The following is a 20166-nucleotide window of genomic DNA, read 5'->3' on the forward strand; positions in this document are numbered from 1 at the left end:
ATAGGTGGATCCAGGTGAGGGGGAGCAATAGGCAGATGAGGGAGGGAGGAGAATGGGAATGATGTCAGAAGCTGGGAAGTGATAGGTGGAAGTGGCAAAGGGCTGAAGATGATGGAATCTGATAGGAGAGGACTGTAGAACATGAAATAGAGAGGGAGGTGGGGAGGGGAACTGGTGGGAGGAGTGTGTGGGTGATGGGCAGACGGAGAGGGTGGGGCAAGGGAAAGAGTTAGGATGACAGGGGCCAGTTGGATCAGGAGGAGAGAGAAAAGAAAAATGGGGGCGGGGGGAGAAGAGAAGGGATGGAGGGGGGTGGGGAAAGAAGTGGTTAACACAGGTTACCATGATGTTCATGCTGCCAGGTTGGAGACTGCCCAGGCAGAATATCAGGATTTGTTCCTCTAATTTCCGTTTAGCCTTGACCTGGCAGTGAAGGAGGCCATGGACAGACATGTCGGTGTGGGAATGGGATGTGGAATTAAAATGGCTGACCAGTGTGTGTATCAATGCATGGACCTTCCAATTACTGAACGTTCATCTGCAATGTACATTATAATATATGCACACACTACAAGACTGAAACACAGCTTTTTCCCCCCAAAGCTGTTAAATTGTTGAACATGGACTGACACCTCCTATACATACATACACGTACTATGTCTTCCCCCCTTTACCGGCTGCACTCATCATTGTGTAATTTAATATATTGATATGCTGCTGATTATCATTATTATCATGGTTCATTTGCACACTGCCTTTTTATTTTTTTATACATTATATTTGTGTAAGTATGTTTGTTTTATTTTATAGTTATAATTGCTCTTATCAATTTACTGTTTTGGTTTTTATTAGGCAAGGGAGTGCCATCGTAATCTTGTTGTGTTGTTGTTGCAACAGTACAATGAGAAATAAAGAAATTCCTGAAGATAGAAGAGACTGCAGATGCTGGAATCTGAAGCAAAAAACTGCTGGAAGAACTTAGGGCTGATCCAGGGTCTTGACCAGAAAAGTCGACAATCCCTTTGCCCCTGCAGATATTGCTTGATCCAGAGTCCTTCCAGCAGTTTGTTTCTTTTACAACCTGGTTCCTGTTTCATATCTGACTTTTGACTTCATGTCATGAACAAACTGGAGATAACAAAACATAAAATTGATCTCCTTTACGACAAGTGGTATGGTACCGATTCCTATGTATCAGCACTACATTCAAACTCCAGTTAAGCACAGCAGACAGCATTGTAGACTAGTCCAGAAAACCTTGTGGTTAAGAAGGTGGAGGGAAAAGTATTCCTGCTCACTAACTGATGATCCTATTTCTGCGTAAATGTTAGGGGAGGTAAGAAAATAAACTAAAGCTGTGCCTTTACTTGAATAAGTTGTTTCTTAATTTCATACCTGAGTTTTTTCTTGGTTCGCAAATAGGTTTGAAAGAGAAACTGGATGGCAAGCTTCATGCCAATCTTTGCCATGGATTGGTACATTGGATGCTTCAGTTTAGTCTATGGAACAAAAGAATATCAGACAGAAAAACAAGGGAATGTAAATTGCTCACAAATTAGAATATGGGTGAAATTTGAACACTTGTTCTAGAGGCAACAAACACTGCATGTGTCTCTAAATAGTTTTGGTAAGCTTCTGTTATTTGCTAAAACATGTAAACATGGGCTTTCGTCGGGGCACTAGTCTTGCGTCAACTTGGTATACCACATCCATAAGACAAACAGTGGTTTTACATCCTGTCTATTATTCACTGCCGACATAAGTTAATGACATGTACCTGACATATTGCTCATGAAGAATAGTATGATACTTTGATTTAAAACATGTGGCTTAGCATTTAATTTGCCACAAATATTTCTGAAGACAAAACAATCAAAAGGTGAAACTAGCGCAAAGTACTGAATTCATAAAAATCTAACGTGCCTACTGATTGATCCTGTTTCACAAACAGTTTGTTATTTTTAAAACACTGGTAAACCCAACAGTTAAGCATGTGCGGCAAGGTTTTGTGTGGTGTTTGACTTCCAATTCGTTACAATGCTTCCATTGGTTTTTTAGCATCCATTCAACTTCATCTACAATTTACATTTGAGTGTTGATTCAAAAGGTAGCAGCTCTAGCACTGCTGGTCTATGTCAGTAGCTAATTGAATTTTCAGCCCCAAGAACCCAGAAAATTTGACTCAAATGTAAAGTTCTATCTAATGAAACTTTGATTTTGGAATGGATGAAACCATATGTTGTAGTGTATTAAGCTTTACTGAATCAATTCATTGATTACCACTTAGTGCTTCAAGATCAGCTCAGTGCATTTCACCAGATATCAGCTTTTTTTTAAAAAAGCTGACTCATGGGCAGGGCGAGTTCTGTTCACCCCCACTCCACTCTGCTCTCCTACAATGTGGCAGGTTTTAAGCTATGAAAGGCCTGCCACCAATCAGGGCCTTGTTATTGAGGTCAGACAAGGCTTTGTGCAGCAAGTTCATTTTAGGAGGAGATCGCCAGGTAACCATGTATCCTCTTTTAGTCTGAGTAATTGACTCTTTCCCAACCTAGCTGATAACATTGGAAACTGGATGACATTCTTGTGTTTCCCCTGCAGCGTACTAAAATATACTTGGAGAATATTGTGAAGACTTGCAATAATATGGGATGACCCAAAGAAGTCAACTTTTAGAATTGAACACTTGTAAAAGGTACACCAAAAATTGTGAATTAGAACAATTGGGTGCAAACCATCTCATTCCCAAGTAATGTCACAACTACACAGACCGATCTCCCAAACAGCACCTGACACTTACTGCATTGAGTGAAATCAAAGAAAGCATGAAACTGAAGTAGTCACTGTTGAAAACATCTCTGTTTTTCATGAATTTCAAGTTCTCATCTCGTACCATCTATTAAAGGCAAAAGAAAAAGAGTTGTACATAGTGAGCTTAGTGGAATGGTGTCATGATAACCTTTCCTTCAATGTCAACAAAAGAGCTGGTCATTGACTTCAGGAAAGGGGGCGGTGTACATGCACCTGTCTACATCAATGGTGCTGAGGTAGAGAGGGTTGAGAGCTTCAAGTTCCTGGGAGTGAACATCAACAGCCTGTCCTGGTCATATCACGTAGATGCCACAGCCAAGAAAGCTCACCAGCGCCTCTACATCCTCAGGAGGCTAAAGAAATTTGGCTTGTCCCCTATGACTCTCACCAACTTTTACTGATGCACCACAGAAAACATCCTATCTGGATGTATCACAGCTTGGTATGGCAACTGCTCTGCCCAGGACCGCAAGAAACTGCAGAGAGTTGTGGATGCAGCCCAGCGCATTACAGACACCAGCCTCCCCTCCTTGGACACTGTCTTTACCTCTTGTTGTCTTGGTAAAGCAGCCAGCATAATCAAAGACCCCAGGCACCTGGGTCATTCTCTCTTCTCTTCCATCGGGTAGAAGATACAGGAACCAGAGGGCATGTACCACCAAACTTAAGGACAGCTTCTACCCCACTGTGATAAGACTATTGAACAGTTTCCTTATACAATGAGATGGACTATGACCTCACGATCTACCTTGTTGTGACCTTGCACCTTATTGCACTGCACTCTCTCTGTAGCTGTGACTCTTTAATCTGTACTGTTATTGTTTTTAACCTGTACTACATCAATGGACTCTGTACTAACTCAATGTAACTGTACTGTGTATAATGAATTGACCTGTACGATTGGCATGTAGAACAAGATTTTCACTGTACCTCAGTACAAGTGACAATAATAAACCAATACCAACAGCTACAGTAATTTGAGATACTTAACCAATTAATGCAGCAACAAAATGTGGCTTCATTATTACAGTGTCTGGAAAATTAAATAACCTTTGCTATTTAAGAGGCAATTTCTATAAATACATGTTTACATAGAATAAATTTCTAAAATCTCACCCACCCTCGCAAGGAAATTCCTTTGTCAAACCTGCATTATATTATTGGTTTCTTTCTGTAATTAGACCAGATTCAAGTACAGAAATTCACTGGCTTATGAGTTGCATATTAGATGGAAGTATCTAATAGTTTAATTGAGAAAGACCTTGATAATGAAGACATTTATTGTTAGTCTTGCTCTTTAACAAGATAGCACCTTATAGTTCCTCAAATGGTTTTGATGTACTTTATTTGCTTTGGTAGAGATCAAGTCATTTAATTCAAACACATTACATTGTTTACAGTAAGTTTTATTGGTAATTCTGTTTTAGTTTTAAATGGATGTTTGTTTGTCCGGTCAAATTTCTCAAGATTTTCAAATGGCACATCAGGAAATCAGAGCCTCTGCCAGATTCTCAGCCTTCCTAGAAAGAAGAGAGCCAAGAGAGACTGTGGTGGAGGTGATGCAGCAAACTTTAAGTTATTGAGTCCAATTGTAATACAAGAGACACCAGTTATTTTTATTAAATATTCCAAATAGCAATACTTCTTAATTACTTCACTTCGCAATGATGTTACTTTGTTAGTAAACGTGATCAACATTTCAAAGCCATGGTCCAAGTTCCACATTCTGGAATCTGCAAAAGGATGTGGGAACCAGTGCAAGCAGAATACATGGGTAATTGTTCAGTTCCAGGAAAAATAGCAACAGGTGTTTTGCTGTTAAGCCTATTCTTTAGTTTATAGGGAACAATTGGTCTCTTACAAAAATGGTTTTGTTTGTAGTGAAACAGAAAAATATCACATTAATTTCTAATCCATGAGATTGAGCAACCAAAAGATAGGGGGAATAAATAAGTCATTAAACATCCAATAGGAATTCAGGAAAAAAAACTTTTTATCCCAGAATATCGCTACTACAAGGGTAATTGAGGCATTTAAAAGATGAGCAAAATAATCACTTGGCAAAGTACAGAAGTTATGCCTATGATATCAGATGAGGTTGGGTAGGACCTAATCTGGAGCATAAACACCAACAGAATCACAGTTGGGTAGAATGGCTGCTTCTACTTAATATTAACTCCCAATATTACCTCTGCATTGCAGTAATAGCTGAGGCAGGAGGTAAGGGGGGGCAAAAGGGGGGGGGGGGGCTATACTCTAAAATTGTGGAAGGTATCAAATGTATCATTTAACATATCAAATTGTCCTAAAGCTCAAGTACATTAATAAAAACTGTCAGCAAATCTCACAAGGACAGATGACCAAGGCTTCAGCAGAGGCAAGTTCAAAGAAACATCTTAAAAGGCGACGAGGTGATGAAGTAGAGAGTTTTTTTTTAAATATATAAGGGGGGGGGGGGGGAGATCTCAGAACTTAAGACCATGGAAACTGAAATAATGCTGCTAAAAGCAGAGTGTTAAACTTGGAGATAAACATGTGGCCGGAATTAGAGTATCGATATTCTGAGGGATTACAGTGCTGGATGAAATTAGAGAGACAGGAATAGCCTTGACCACAGAAAGATTTGAAAACAGGTGTGATAATTTTAAAAACTAGTGATGATTAATAAGCATAGTATTGGAAAAATAGAATTGTACGAGTTAGAAGATGGCATCCAATCCCACCCTGCAGCACTAGGCCATATCCCTGCAGGTGATGGGTCATCAAGAACACTTAAAATGTGAAGAGTGTTTCTGCCTTTGCTATCCTTTCAGGCAGCAAGTCCAGATCCCTATCACTATCTGGGTGAAAGCATTTTTGTCATCTCTACTCTTTCTATCTTTCTCCCTTGGTTTTTTGAACCCTTGGCTAAGAGAAATAGATCCTTCAAATTTACTCTATCCAAGATCCTCATAATTTTAGACACTTCAATTATGTCTCTCCCTCTCTCAGTGTCTCCTGTTCCAAAGAAAACACCCAAGTTTCCCCAATCCTTCCTAATAGCTGGCAACACCTTTGTAAATCATCTTGTCTGGTGCAATCAATGATTGGTAGAGAGATACATATCCTTCTTGATACAAAAGCAATGATACTTCATAAGACATTTCATTAGTAATAAAGTGCTTTAGGATAAATGAGATTGTGAAAGGTGCTATATAAATTCAAATCTCCCTTTATCTGCATAGTTGAAGTGTTCTTGGGTGAAATTTGTGGGATTCTTTATCGTTTACTAAGATACCAGAAAAGAAAATGGGAGAGTTGCTTGTACAAACAGCTAACCTCAGGAAAGCCACAAAGCATAACATCAATTAACTTTCCCCAAACCTCGACTGCATACTGACAAAAGGTCTTACGATCTTTCTCTTCAGTTGAATATTATGATTGCTTCAGTGATTAGCGTCTTACCTGGTAAATCCTGGCTGGCAATTTTTCCACAAAGAGTCCCTTCTTTTCTCCCTTCCTTACCAGTTTGGTCAACAATGAAAGGCGGTCATTGTTTGGTCTGTGAGGACGAGGGGATGACTGGGGTGAAACTTCAGGTGAAGAGGGTGCAGATCTACCCAAAACAACAGAAGATTTTTCTTCAGATATATAAAAAAGCAAGTGAGTCAGGGTTAAGCACTAACAGCAATCACAATCCCCTATTAAACAAGAAAGCGGACTATAAATAAAAATTACGGCATCTTATATTTTAGAAAATAAAGTCCACAAAATCATTTGATACACAAAATGTTGCAGATGATGAAAATAAAGGAAAATCAGGAAAAGCTAAATTTCAGGTAGGTGACCTTCCACTGGGGTGAAGTGAAGTACCAGTGGGAGAAAAATGACAATACAAGGAATTTGCAGTATTTTGCATAAGAATTTAGTTTAATTCATGAGTTGGGTACTTGGTATAGGTAACTTTTAAGAAATAAGGGGGTAAAACACTGAACTGACAAAAGGGGAAGTGTGATTAGGCAGAATTACAGAAGAAATATTAACAAGGCCACAAATTTGTGGAGTGCTCATTACTTACAAGGATAAGTCCTCTGCCTCCTGTCGAACAACACTAACTCGACTTTTCTTTGGTAAAACTGGAGAATTTTGGTCTAACATTCGCTGGTAAAATAACATGTAGGCATTCCAATACCTGCGGCGGACTTCAGGATAAGGGTTTGCTTAAAAAAAGAAAATAATCATCTCTAAAAAATATAATCTTAGAATCATAGAAAGTACAGCACAATACAGGCCCTTCAGCCCACAATGTTGCACCGACCTTTAAACCTCACCTAAAAACTATCTAACCCCTTCCCCCCACATATCCCTCTAATTTAAATTCCTCCATATGCTTATCTAACAATCTCTTGAACTTGACCAATGTATCTGCCTCCACCACCGCCCCAGGCAGAGCATTCCATGCCCCAACCACTCTCTGGGTAAAAAACCTTCCTCTGATATCTCCCTTGAACTTCCCACCCATTACTTTAAAGCCATGCCCCCTTGTCTTGAGCATTGGTGCCCTGGGAAAGAGGTGCTGGCTGTCTACTCTATCTATTCCTCTTAATATTTTGTATACCTCTATCATGTTGCCTCTCATCCTCCTTCTCTCCAAAGAGTAAAGCCCTAGCTCCCTTAGTCTCTCCTTATAATGCATACTCTCTAAATCAGGCAGCATCCTGGTAAATCTCCTCTGCACCCTTTCCAATGCTTCCACGTCCTTCCTATAATGAGGCGACCAGAACTGGTCATGAATAGTTGTTACATTCATTTAAACTTATGGTTTTTTTTGGTTTAAAAGTGCTACCTAAAATAATTAAAAATGCAAAGTTTTTTTTAATGACTAAGGCATTAACAAAATTTTCTTTGAGTTTAACATGCTATAATTTTTGGTTTTGGTCACTTCTGTAATTTTTAATTCAATGAGGTGTATCGCTACAGGCAAAGATGGAATTTGTTGCTCTTTCCTAGTTATTGTACTGTTGCCACAAGCCACTTTGTATCCCTGAGGGTGCTTTTATAACGCTTTTAATTGAAGGATTCTATGATATTGAGCCAGCTGTGAGTAAGCATCAAGAATTTGGCTACGCCGAGGTGGTTCATTTCTTGGCACTTTGTCGCTTATCAATCCACATATATTGCTGGAGCAAAAAACCTGAACTGCTAGGATGGTTGACATTTCAGGTCGAGACCCCATATCAGAACCTGCCAAGTTCCTCCAGCAGTTTCTTTACTCCAGATTAAAGCATCTGCAGTATCTTGTGTCTCCAAATACGTTGCTGCATGGGCTTTGATGCATAGGGAAATGGACAACTTCATAAAACTGAAACCTTAGCAATCATCAACAGTTCACTTTTGACCACATAATGGAAATGGAAACTGATCATCAGCTAATTAGTTGAGTCCTGAGACATTTCCCAAAATAACATTCTGGGACAGAAATGATTAGTCACTAACAAGCACAACAATGACTTCAATGACTGGGTAGTATTTTCTGATCTCCAGTTCAGCTTTGTTTAGGATCCTTGATGTCCTGGTAATTATTTTCGTAACCATTCATAAACAGAAGAACTGCCTTTTTATTTAACCAACATATTGCAAAGAGAAATCTATGTTTCTGTAGTTTAGACAGAAACCAGTGTTGACATTCAGGTAGGAAACTGGGCTACTCCCGTTAGTTTATATATCTTTCCATGGTTTGCAATTCTGCAAAATTGCAATCATTAGTTAACGGACCTAGAGGAATATTGTTCTGGGAGTGTGAAAAAAAAAGCATTCAAGGTGAAGTCCCTCCACTTTTTTTGGTGAATGGGTGATTCCTCTGCACAACTGTATAGACATAATGTGTAGAACAGGGGGAAGTGAAAATAACTGGAATAATAGTAGTAATTTCAGGTGCAAATTGACTACTTCCTGCAACTAAAAGTTGCTACCGACTCTGATCAAATCATTAATTCTACCAACTGAGAGCAGAATGGCTTTGACATTTATACTTCTTGCCTGGTTTACAGCTTTACATTCACTTCAGCTAATTCCCCCCTCACCCCCCCACCCAACACATACCAAAGTCTTTTCCTTCAGAGGATTCCAATAGGGCCCCATGTTCCAGTTCATTTATGTAACTTGAACTTGAACATACTTTGCCTTTGACCCCAGTGGTCCAATGCTATCCCATCTCCACCCTGCTAAAATTTTTGAATATTTAACAATTTGCCAAAACAAACTGGCTTTAATGCTTTGTACCTCTCATAATCTGCCTTTCACTGACAAACAATTAGAGTTCATGTTTCTTTCCTACTTTGGCTTTCCACCACTGCCCATCAGCCCAAAGTATCATTCAAAAGAATTGTTAGTTTACAAGAGGAAAACAAACTCAAAATCACATTAGTTCCATTGCAACTTACATTGATCGTAGACTTTCGGTCTGTACTCTCCACCAAAACATTCAAACTCCAACGTCTCATCATTTAGATCAAACTCTTCTACCACTGTATCATTGAATTTGTACCATTTCCCTTTGCTACCAGCCCTGCAGAATCAAAAAGTTGAAAGTGAGCGCAGAACCAAAGCCACATGCACCACACTACTTACAATTCTAATGTAACCCTTCATAATCCTCGTTTTTACATTTTTGATTTAACATCTAATGCAAATTACTTTAACTTTAAAAAAAATAACTTCAACTCATTTTTCACCCACCTCCTGTCCTTGATGAATGAGTAATAGTGTCCAGCATGTGCCTGACCACTATGAACAATCACTCCAACCAGCTCATAGTTTTCAGTTGGGGCACCTTTCTTTCTTGGAGAGCCGCCACCCATGTGATCACCTGCTTTGCCATTTTCACCATGTTCAGAAGAGTGCTCTTGCCGTGCCATTCCAGACACAGTATATGGCTCCATGTTTAGAAGCCAAGGAAACTAGGAGAAAACAAATAGATTGAAATGTTGGATAACTAATCACACTTGTGCAAATTGTAAATAATGCAGTAAAAATCTTGTTGTTCAGCAGCATACCACAATGGAAATATATATTTACTCAGTGAGCAATATTGGACAAGAACTGACTGCCCATGGTGTGCCACCCACCCTTCTGACTGACAGCCTTGACATAATGGAGAGGAATGGAATTTACTTTGTGGTTCAAAAAACAAACTAGTTGAGGAATTCAGTGGGTCAGGCAGCATCTGTGGAGGGAAACGGACAGTTGATGTTTCGGGTCGAGATCCTTCAACTGGACTGAAAGTTAGGTGGATTGAGGTGAGGAGGGGTCATAGGCAGATGGAGGAGGGAAGAGTGGAAATAGCGACAGAGCCTGGGAAATAATAGGTAGAGGCAACAAACAGCTGCAGATGATGAAACCGAATAGAAAAGGAAGGTGGAGCATGGAACCAAATGAAGGAGATGGGTTGGGCAGGTGTCACATTCTCAAAATAAGGGGATAGATGAGATAAAGATAGATGAGAAAATTCCTCACCCAAAGGTTAATCCTAATTCTATTTCTTATGTGTTTTTGTAAAGAACTTTGAACGTTTCTGAATATTCATGGCATTAAGAAACACTGAAAACTTACTAAAATTCAATTAAGAGGTTGCAAAAAGAAGTGTTGCAAAATTCATAACCCCTTCCATCTTAAAGAATTAATACCATGTATTAATTGCATATTTACCCGTATTTGCTCATCATACTTGATAGAACGCCCACTCTCCCAGTCAAAGCCAAATCTCATTAAATGGATGACTAACACACTTGGCAGAGACTTGATGCACATCCGCTTCACTGTTGTCCTCTGGAAGACAAAACACAAGTGTTTAGGAGTACCACACTAACATTGGAGGGAAATACAAATCCACAAATTATCTAGATCATGCTGTAAGTCTTTGCTGAGGGGGAAATGTATGTTTTGATATTCTTCAGCAGAGCAAAATTCTGGTTGCATTGATCAACTGATTTTGTACCAAAAGCAAAGAACTGCAGCTGCAGAACCACAGGAAATTCCAAATAAAAACAGAAAATACTGTAAATACTCAGGTGAGGCATTATCTGTGGAGAAAGAGGTTGATGGTTGCCCATCAGAGCAGTTGTGAGTAAATTTTATACTGAGTACTATAGTGAAATCATTACTAGCTTCTCTCACAAAAACATTCCAAGATCCTCCAAGGAGATTTAACCAGACAAAATAGAATACCAAGTTAAAAATAGATGGGAAGGAGCCACTAAAAGCTTGAGAAGGTTTTTATTTAAATAAATTAATACAACTCTGGATCTTTCTTTTCTTTTATTGAGCATTTACAGATTGTGGGACAAAAAAAATGGATGAGGGCACTGCCATCAATGAAGAAAGAGAGAAACACACAAAGCTGTAGCTGGAGGAAAGGGAGGATTTAGAACTGAGAGGTTAAAGTGAGGCCATGAAAAGATGAAATTTTTTTTTTAAAAACTGAAGGTACTGATGGCCCAGACACAAAGTAGGTGATAAAGTGAATGATGAACAAAACCTGGAATGGGGAAGGAAACAAGCAGCAGAATTTTAAGTTTGGGGTCGTGAAGGATAGAAAATATAGAGCTGTGCAGGACAGTCTAATCTAAAGATGACAGTAAATGTGATTTTCAAAGGCAGATTGTCTAAGGAATAATTGGCTGAAAGGAAATGGTATCTGAAGGAGATAGGGAACTCAATTAAAATGCAATGATGTGCATCAAGTAAACCAGAATTGTGTATTATGTGGATCTGCTGCTGAAACCCTCCAAGATGGAATTGTCCAAAAACAACAAAGTTTTCTTCCATGAACCTCAGCAGGATTGCAGTTGGCTACTTTTGAATATTTCTTTCCTGAATTTCAGATATTTTCAGTATTAAATCCATAATTGGACAATAAACTTTTTTTTGTAACTCATTATAGAGAACAGCTTGAAAACCTTGTATTACAAAATACCTTGAATGATGTGAGCCAATAGAATAACGCACAGAAGGAATGGTTATGACTGGATTGTTCCACAGAAGCAGCATGGACTGCAAGGTCAAATGACCTCCTCTTGTTCTGTAACAGTTTAATGTTCCTACTTTTTTGGGGGTGGAAGAACACAAGTGTTGGTTAAAGGGTGGAGGAAGCCAGAACCATGGGCCTTAAATAAACATTTGCCACCACAGAGGATTCAGGAAATAAACAATAAATTCCAATGCCAAAGCATATGTGGCTTCTGGGACCTGAAGTTCAGCTACATTTCTCACCATATCTGAATTTGAATTTCCCACTTTTGCTTACATTCAATTTGAGAGAGAGTCAGGAAACAATTATTGATGCAATGTCCTTTATGTCTGGATAACACTATCCATCCTCATTAAGGCAATCTGCTTTAAAATCCCTGCTAACCCTTGTTCAATTGGAATGGCTTCACTCAGTGGTTACGTATACTTCAACGTTTAAGCATTTCAATACCTCACCTTCTCTTTACACTTCTCACAGTAGTATGCATTGCCTCCTTCAAGCACCTCGCCTCTTACAAACTGATCTAGCGATATTTCCAGGCTTTGGCATGATGTTACTCCCAGGTTCAGTGCCATGAATGCTTCCTCGCGTTCATACCTACAGGGAAAGAAAAAATATATCCAAGGTCATATTTAGTCAGCAGTTGCTCAGAGGTTATCGAATGTTCAAGGCTTATCTTAAGAGAAAATCCCTAAATAAAATTGGCGCACAAATTAAAGCTGTCATTCAATCAAGAGCCACTGAGATTTAAAAGTACTTAGCAATTTATAATTCTGAGGAGGCAGTAGCAAAATAAAAAGATTTACTAAAAATACTTAAATCTCAAGCGTTATTCAATGACATTAGCATCATCCAGTCTCTCACACTTACCATGGCACTGTGGTGCAGTGTTAACACTGATGCCTCACAGCTCAAGGGAGGCAAGTTTGATTCTGACCTTGGGTGCTGACTGTACTGAGTTTGCACATTCTTATTATGACTGGTTTGGGTTGTGGGTTTCCTCCAGGTGCTCCGATTTTCTCTCATCGCAAATACGTATTGGTAGGTCGTTTGGCTACTATAAACTACCCTTTAATGTCAACTAGTGACAAAAAGAATAAAAGAGGAGCCAAGGGGCAAGTGTGTGAAAGAACAAATTGCAGTGCTGCAAGGAAATAAGGAGATGTGGAATAAGACTAATGTGATGGCTCCCCTGGAAGCCAACATGGAGCTATGGGCCAAATGGCCTCCATACGCACCCTTATCAGTAGAAGATCTCGGCAGTTATCATTGACCAGAAGTTCAACTGAACCAGCCACATCAATCAGAGGAAGACAAATCTGAATATCCTACAGTAACTGAATCACCTCCAAGACATTCCAAAACCTTCGTGCTTTTACAAGGCTCTAACTAGGAGTGAGTTAGCATACTTCTCACTTGTCTAAATGAGTGCAGCTCCAATTCTCAGGAAGTTGAATGACAGGCAGGGCAAAACAACATGCTTGACTGGCAACCCATCAACTACCCTAAACATTCATTCACCGCACCACCAGTGCACAGTGGCTGCAGTATGTACCATCTACAAAATCCACTGCAGTAACTTGCTCACGCTACTCCAAAAGCCCGTCTGAAACCCATGACTTCTATCATCAGAAAGGACAAGGACAGCAAATGCATGGGAACAGCACCACCTGCAGGCTTTTCTCCAAGTTGCACACTGTCCTGACTTAGAAATACATCATCAGTCTTCATTGGGTCTAAATCCTGGAAATCTCTGTCCAACATCACTATGGGAGTATTTTCACCAGAAGGACTTCAGCAGTTCAAAGCCATGGCTCACCATTGCCTTCTCAAGCACAATAAATGTTGACCTGGTCAGTAACACACAGATCCTAGAAAATGAGCCAGCACTCAGGATTGGAAGAGAACAAAGTTAATGGGTTCAATTGCACTCAAGAAATATACCAAGTTCTAACCACTTGTCAAGAGTGTTGATCATTATGTTAATTCAATTGTCTTGGAATTAAAACTTTTATGCCACAGTAGCTCAAAGACTGAAGGACTGAAGCCCTAAAGCAAACAAAATGACTTGAAAAAAATAAAAAGGCATAGAAAACTAAACAATCGGACTGGTGGCAGGCTAGTTCCTGCTCACAGATTTGCTGTGTGTGTAGGCTGGGCAGAAGCAGAAGCCAAAACTTAATCAAAGTTGAGCACTCCTGTGTGCAGTTTCTTTTCCCATAGCAAGTAGCATTCATGTTTATGGTGGCTTAGCAGGGCCCTAAGACTTAGCAGAAAAGTCTGAAAGGGCCTAACCAAGTGCATCCTCAGACCTCATGGGAAGCTAGGGAAGAAATTACAGAGGCCCTAGCAGAGATATTTGCTTCATCTTTAGCCACTGGTGAAATTCCGGATTGGAGGGTGGCTAATGTTGTACTGTTATTTAAGAAGGGCAGCAAAGACAAGCCAGGGAACTACAGGCTGGTGTGTCTGACATCAGTAGTGGGTAAGATACTGGAAGGGATTCTGAGGAACAGGATCCATCAACATTTGGAGAGGCAAGGTCTAATTAGGGATAGTAAGTAGAGCTTAGTGCATGGGAAATAGTGTCTGGAAGTTTTGAAGAGGTAACCAAGAGGATAGATGAGGGTAGGGCAGTGGGTGTTGTCTACTGGACTTTAAGCAAGGCCTTTGACAAAGTCCTGCATGACAGGCTAGTCTGGAAAGTTAGTTTGCATAGGAGCCAGGGAGAAATAGCTAATTGGATTCATAATTGGCTCAATGGTAGGAAGCTGATTGATGGTTGTTTTGTGGACTGGAGGCTTGTGACTAATGGTGTGCAACAGGGGTCAGTGCCAGGACCTTTGTTGGTCAATATTTATATAAATGTGAATGTACAAGGCCTGGTTAGTAAGTTTGTGGATGATACTCAACTAGGCAGTATCATAGACAGTGAGGAAGGTTATCAAAACTACAGGGGTCTCGTGATCAGCTAGGGAAGTGGGCCAAGGATTGGCAAATGGCTTTCAATTGAGCTAAATGCAAAGTGATATATTTTGGGAAGTCAAAATAGGGTAGGACTTTCATAGTGAATAGTCAGGCCCTGGGGAGTGTTGTAAAGCAGAGGGACCTAGGAGTACAAGTACATAGTTTGCTGAAAGCAGCATCACAGGTAGGCAGGGTGGTGAAGAAGGCATTTGGCACACTGGCTTTCATCAGCAAAGACATGATACTGGAAAGAGTACAGAGAAGATTCACGAGGATGCTGCCAGGACGACGAACTGAGTTATAGGGAGACATTAGGCAGGCTTGAACTTTATTCCTTGGAGCATAGAAGATTGAGGGGTGACCTTATTGGAGGTGTATAAAATCATAACAGGCATAGATGGGGTGAATGCATACAATTCGCCTTCCCTAGGAAAGAGACTAGAGGGTATAGATTTAAGGTGAGAGGTGAAAGATTTAAAAAGGACCTGAGAGGCAACTTCACACAGAGGATGGTGCGTATATGGAATGAGCTGCCAGAGAATGCGAGGCAGGTACAATAACAACTTTCAAAAGACATTTGGCTAAGTACATGGATAGGAAAGGTTTAGAGAGATATGGGCCAAACACAGGCAAATAGAACTAGCTTGGTGGGCACCATGGTCAGCATGAATGAGTTGGGTCAAAGGGCCTGTTTCCATGCCGTATTACTTTACGACTCTATGGATGTTCCTTATGCCAAAATGGAGAAATCTATTGAAGTCTTTTTAAGTGCAATAACTTCCTCTTCCTCACTTTCAATAGCCTTGTCAGGGTTAGGTTCCAATCTTTTCTCTAGATAAAATCTTCAATGAGTTATTGAACCTGAGAGCTTTAACTTTTCAGTTTCTTAAAAACACAGTTGTTTAGCTATGTGGAAAAAGTGCCACTGACCTGTGAGGACAATCTTTGCAGATCTTCTGGTCAGAGAAAATACCCTGGAAAGTGTTCTTAAAAAATTGTTCACGTCCGAGTTTCTGTCGAGAGAAAAAAGTATTGTGATTTGCATTATGCACACAAAAGACGGAGAATGTGTATATGGGCCTAGCAAGTCTTGTGTACCTACCTTAAGGTGCTCATCCAGCTGGTCTATCAGACTAGTAAAAAACTCGTATGCATCTTGTTGCTCACGCACATACAGCTCTTTATTCCACATTTTAAAAATCTGAGGAAAGGACAAGAATGTATCCAAAGAATTAAAGTTTGCTAAATGACTCTCTGGACAACCTCTATCCCACCACATCACTCCCCTCTCCACCACCTGTACTGCTAAATACCGACAATCTTCCCTCTTCCCTCCCAGTCCCGATGGAGGGTCTTGACACAAAGTGTCATCTTACTACTTTTGCCTCCACAGATGCTGCTTGACCCGCTGACTTCTTCCAGCATTCTGTTTTATTTGTTCTTTGGACAACCATTTACTTTGTAAATTACATGTGTACTTTTCCCCTTTTCATACTATCTGAAGACAGAAGGTAAATGCCTTCAAATCTCTCCCTGTGCATGGCTGATTTAGATTGACCGCTGGAACTCCACTGAATTTCTTTCCTCTGAGGATACGCTGAGATTAGGAACTATGCAAGGCAACATGGGCAGGGGAGTTTGCAGAAAAAAATCTGCTACTTTTGGAGGCACACAGACAGACCTTTAATTTTATGAGGTGGCGGTAGGCACAAACCTCCATAACCTCATTGTTAAAAAAATACAATTACTGGAGAGGACCTGTACCCTGCTTGTCACCATCACCGCCAACAATTTTGAAAAATAGACCATGTGGAATCCAGACATTAAGGTTGAGATAAGGTGCAATATAAATACAAAATTTATTTATACCCAAATTCTTTTCAGTTGCATTTGTTTTGTTAGATATAAATCTACAAATGATTCAGAATCCAATTAGTATTATTTATCTCTTCATTAAATTTCAGACTGAAGTCAATATTTTTCTTTTCAGTGTCAAATCAATATTCCCAACTCCTTGCTGCTTCAATCGAATGCACATTTACTACATTTAGTGATGCCCACGAATTAATTGGTTATATAAATAATTACTCAGTTAAATTAGTTTTTAAACTTCCTTTATTTTTTCAAACATTTCAACTGTTTCCCAGTTTTGGCACACAAAACTACTCTTGCATCAATCCCAAAGTCTGGCATCTGCACATTCAGAACATGATAATAGGTCTGAATGTCATTCAAAACTCATGAGGTAGGCTTTTTCTTGACTTGATTATCATTGTTCCAACAATAAACATCTCAAAAGATTTCAAACTTCAAATGCATTTTACTAAATAAAATATTCCATCATTTAAATAGCATTCATTATCATCTCAAGGTTTCTAACCTTCCAGAAGGTCTCTGGGACGTAATATTGCAATTTACTTTCCATCAGGTGTCCAAAGAGGGACTGAACTTGATAAAATACATTTTCTTCTGGATTCTCATCATCATCGTCATCTACTGACAACATTGCCTATAAGTAGGTGAAAAGAAAGTGAGAAAAATGTAAACAAATCACTGGGCAAATTTTGCTTTATGTGCAATATTCAATTAACTACAGCACAGTGTAATATTCACTATTTTTATTATTTATTCGAAAGGATGTAGGTTTTGCTGCTAAGGCTGCTATTTATAGCCCATTCTTATAGCCAATTCTTAATCAAAAGTGATGGCAACTGCAAGATGACCAGACAGCAGTTAAGAGTAGGTCCACTGGTATGCCACAGGAGTCGTACTTAGGCTGCATTGGGTAAAAATTGGCAAATTTTCTTTCTGAAAAGACAACACACCGGTAAACCACTGAGCACTGCCCTGGAGAGTGATGATTCATCACTGCCTTCTTAGTCCTGGAGTCTGCTCATGTACCTGCAATTGTATATACAATTTTCCTCTATGCTTTAAAAGAGGCATCTACTCAGGCTGTACACTGCTGCATCAGGAATCTAGCACGTATCCCTGCCCTGCCCTCCACAGGAGTTCATGCAACATCTCATCACTGCACAACTCTGCGGTGTGCAATGTGCAGAGGCTGCCTATGAAGGCTGGTGTTGGGCTGAGTCAGGGCAAGCGGTATGGCCACTCCATGCTGAGATGCACAGCTCAGGGGTACATCCTGGCTGACATGGCCAGTATGGGCATTGAAGAGACCAGGCAACAGCTTCTCCATGTGTTGAACTGCCTGGGTCCTGAAGAGACTTCCTGTTTGCATAGAATCACTATCAGAACCGCCACTGCCATGTCACTGTTCTTCTCCAACCACTGCCTCCTGCAGGCTGGCCGTCACCTACAGCAAGATCAGAAAGTTGATGAGCAGTACGGAAACAGAGTGAAGCTGATGATCCCAGAAAACATAGGATTTTAAAAGGGATCATAAAAGTTGGAACACAGAGGTCTCTTTTTGATTCTCCAACACACTGGTAGAAAGCAATAGCAGAACATCAAGAGCTTCTTCAGCTTCAATAGCGTTCAGGAAGTTTTAGGGAGTCAGAGGCGAATATGCTAACTCCAAGGATATGGAGTCCGCTCCTTCTACAGCTGTCAAGGAGTGCTTCAAAAGATAAACTGAAACAAAGAAAGTAATAGAAGACAGCCATTCGGCCCGTCATGCCTGCTCCATCATTCAAGATGATCATGGCTGATCTTTTACCTCAGTGTCACTTTCCTGCACAAAGCCCTATCCCTTGATTCCCCTAATAACTATTGATCTCTCTACAGAGTTTCAATGCACAGACTTCCAATGAAAGGTGGGTGGGGGGGGGGGGGGTGGTGGGGTCGGTGGAATTGTAACATTGTAACCAATGAGGGTTATCTTTTGGTGTGGCTACAAAGAAGCTGGATATACAAATATCAAGTGTCATTATGTGCCTAAGTTGTACTCCAGCTATTGCGTTCTTGATTTCTATCCATCCTCAGGGTCTAGCCATTTTGTCACAGAAAATTCCATTCAGTTGGACTGTGCCATGGAGAAGAACTTGTGAAAAACACCTTTGACTTTGTGTCAATCAGGGAGTACTCTGCGTAGAATATCCTCAAGGTTCTGCAGGAAAGGGAGACTTTGGAATCTGTTGGATGCCTCCCCAAGTGAATAGTCAAGATCGTTAGCAGACTACCTCATCGCCAGAACTGTCAAACAAGCACCAAAACCTTGCTTGGCTGGCAATGAAGAGGGCCAAATACCACATCCATCTTGTACAGCTGGAGTCTCAGCTCCAACATACGTTGCTCCCAACCCCGACCGCATACTGACTGTTGATATTTCACTACTTGACAGCACAAGATATCAAATGCAATCTATATCATGGCACAAACTCTAGCTTTCCCTTCATTAATGAAGTTCCACTCACAACACCAATGAGTGGGAAATAGAACATTTTAATGTAACAGGTACATATGCATGCATCACGTATTCCCAGATTATTCACATGACCTCTGTATGCAAAGTTTTATTTAACTCAGCCTCAGCATGATACTGAGGAACTTCTTGTTTCCTGCACCGACCAATAGGGTCAAAATATCCCAAGATTGTTTCAAATTGGCATACATCTTTAAATGTTGATCTAAACCAAAAAAGAATATGGATTTATTTTTAACTAAAATGTCAAGGAAGACTATGAAGGGAAGCTGTAATCCTTAAATTACAACATTCTATCTTGCCTGTCCTCAAGGAAAAAGGATTCAGTTCCACTTTATTTCATCAATTGTATGCTACCCACCCACCGAAAGGAAGAATGGTATATGATACACTGACTTAAAGAAATTAATAGGGTGAAAAAATTAAAGTTAAAAATGACATTACTTCTGGTAACCCAGGCTGCATGTAGAGTTGCTGGAACACTGCATTCATATAGCATGTGGCTCCTCCATTCTTCAAACCAACAAACCCAGAGATGGCACGACTGTCAACAGGTGGCAAGTACTAAATGTAAAGATTTTAAAAAAAATCAAGTGTAAATTAAGTCTCCAATAATTCAGTCATAATTATGCACATATGGAACAATCCAAGTAAGCACGACTTACAAATCATCATGAAGTTAAGGGGTAATTGCAGATAAAGTGTGCTAGATATAAGTAAAGACATTCTGGAGAAAAGTTTCATAGGAGACAAGACTTCCATGATAAAATCTTATGACTAATTGAGAGAATGAGGGTAATGTGAAAAAAATTGCAACATAAATTCAAAGCATCTAAATGTTAAAGAATTAGAATTCATTCCAACAGCCAATAAAATAAATTAGACCTACAAATGTAAACAGGAGCAAAATGGAAGGAAGAAAACATGTTATTGTGTTTCAACCCTTTTTTTCCTAATCCCAAGCCATTGGACCATCCCAATTTTCATCAATATT

General features: G+C 39.8%; 1 protein-coding gene across 3 annotated transcripts in view; it reads right to left on the reverse strand.

The window, feature by feature from the left end:
- The window catches only part of usp24 (ubiquitin specific peptidase 24), a 169807-nt gene that overhangs the window by 41800 nt on the left and 107841 nt on the right, over positions 1-20166 (reverse strand). For all 3 annotated transcript variants that reach the window (XM_052010648.1, XM_052010647.1, XM_052010646.1), the window contains exons 42-53: positions 19617-19736; positions 17166-17294; positions 15888-15986; positions 15716-15798; positions 12274-12415; positions 10498-10617; positions 9529-9749; positions 9234-9358; positions 6869-7010; positions 6256-6406; positions 2801-2896; positions 1396-1499 (exon numbers count right to left, since the gene is read on the reverse strand). In XM_052010648.1, coding sequence (XP_051866608.1) covers positions 1396-1499; positions 2801-2896; positions 6256-6406; positions 6869-7010; positions 9234-9358; positions 9529-9749; positions 10498-10617; positions 12274-12415; positions 15716-15798; positions 15888-15986; positions 17166-17294; positions 19617-19736 — 1532 coding nt within the window. The remainder of the gene's footprint in view (positions 1-1395; positions 1500-2800; positions 2897-6255; positions 6407-6868; positions 7011-9233; positions 9359-9528; positions 9750-10497; positions 10618-12273; positions 12416-15715; positions 15799-15887; positions 15987-17165; positions 17295-19616; positions 19737-20166) is intronic.

Source organism: Pristis pectinata, chromosome 3 (assembly GCF_009764475.1).
Source record: "Pristis pectinata isolate sPriPec2 chromosome 3, sPriPec2.1.pri, whole genome shotgun sequence".
In the NCBI taxonomy this organism is placed as follows: domain Eukaryota; kingdom Metazoa; phylum Chordata; class Chondrichthyes; order Rhinopristiformes; family Pristidae; genus Pristis; species Pristis pectinata.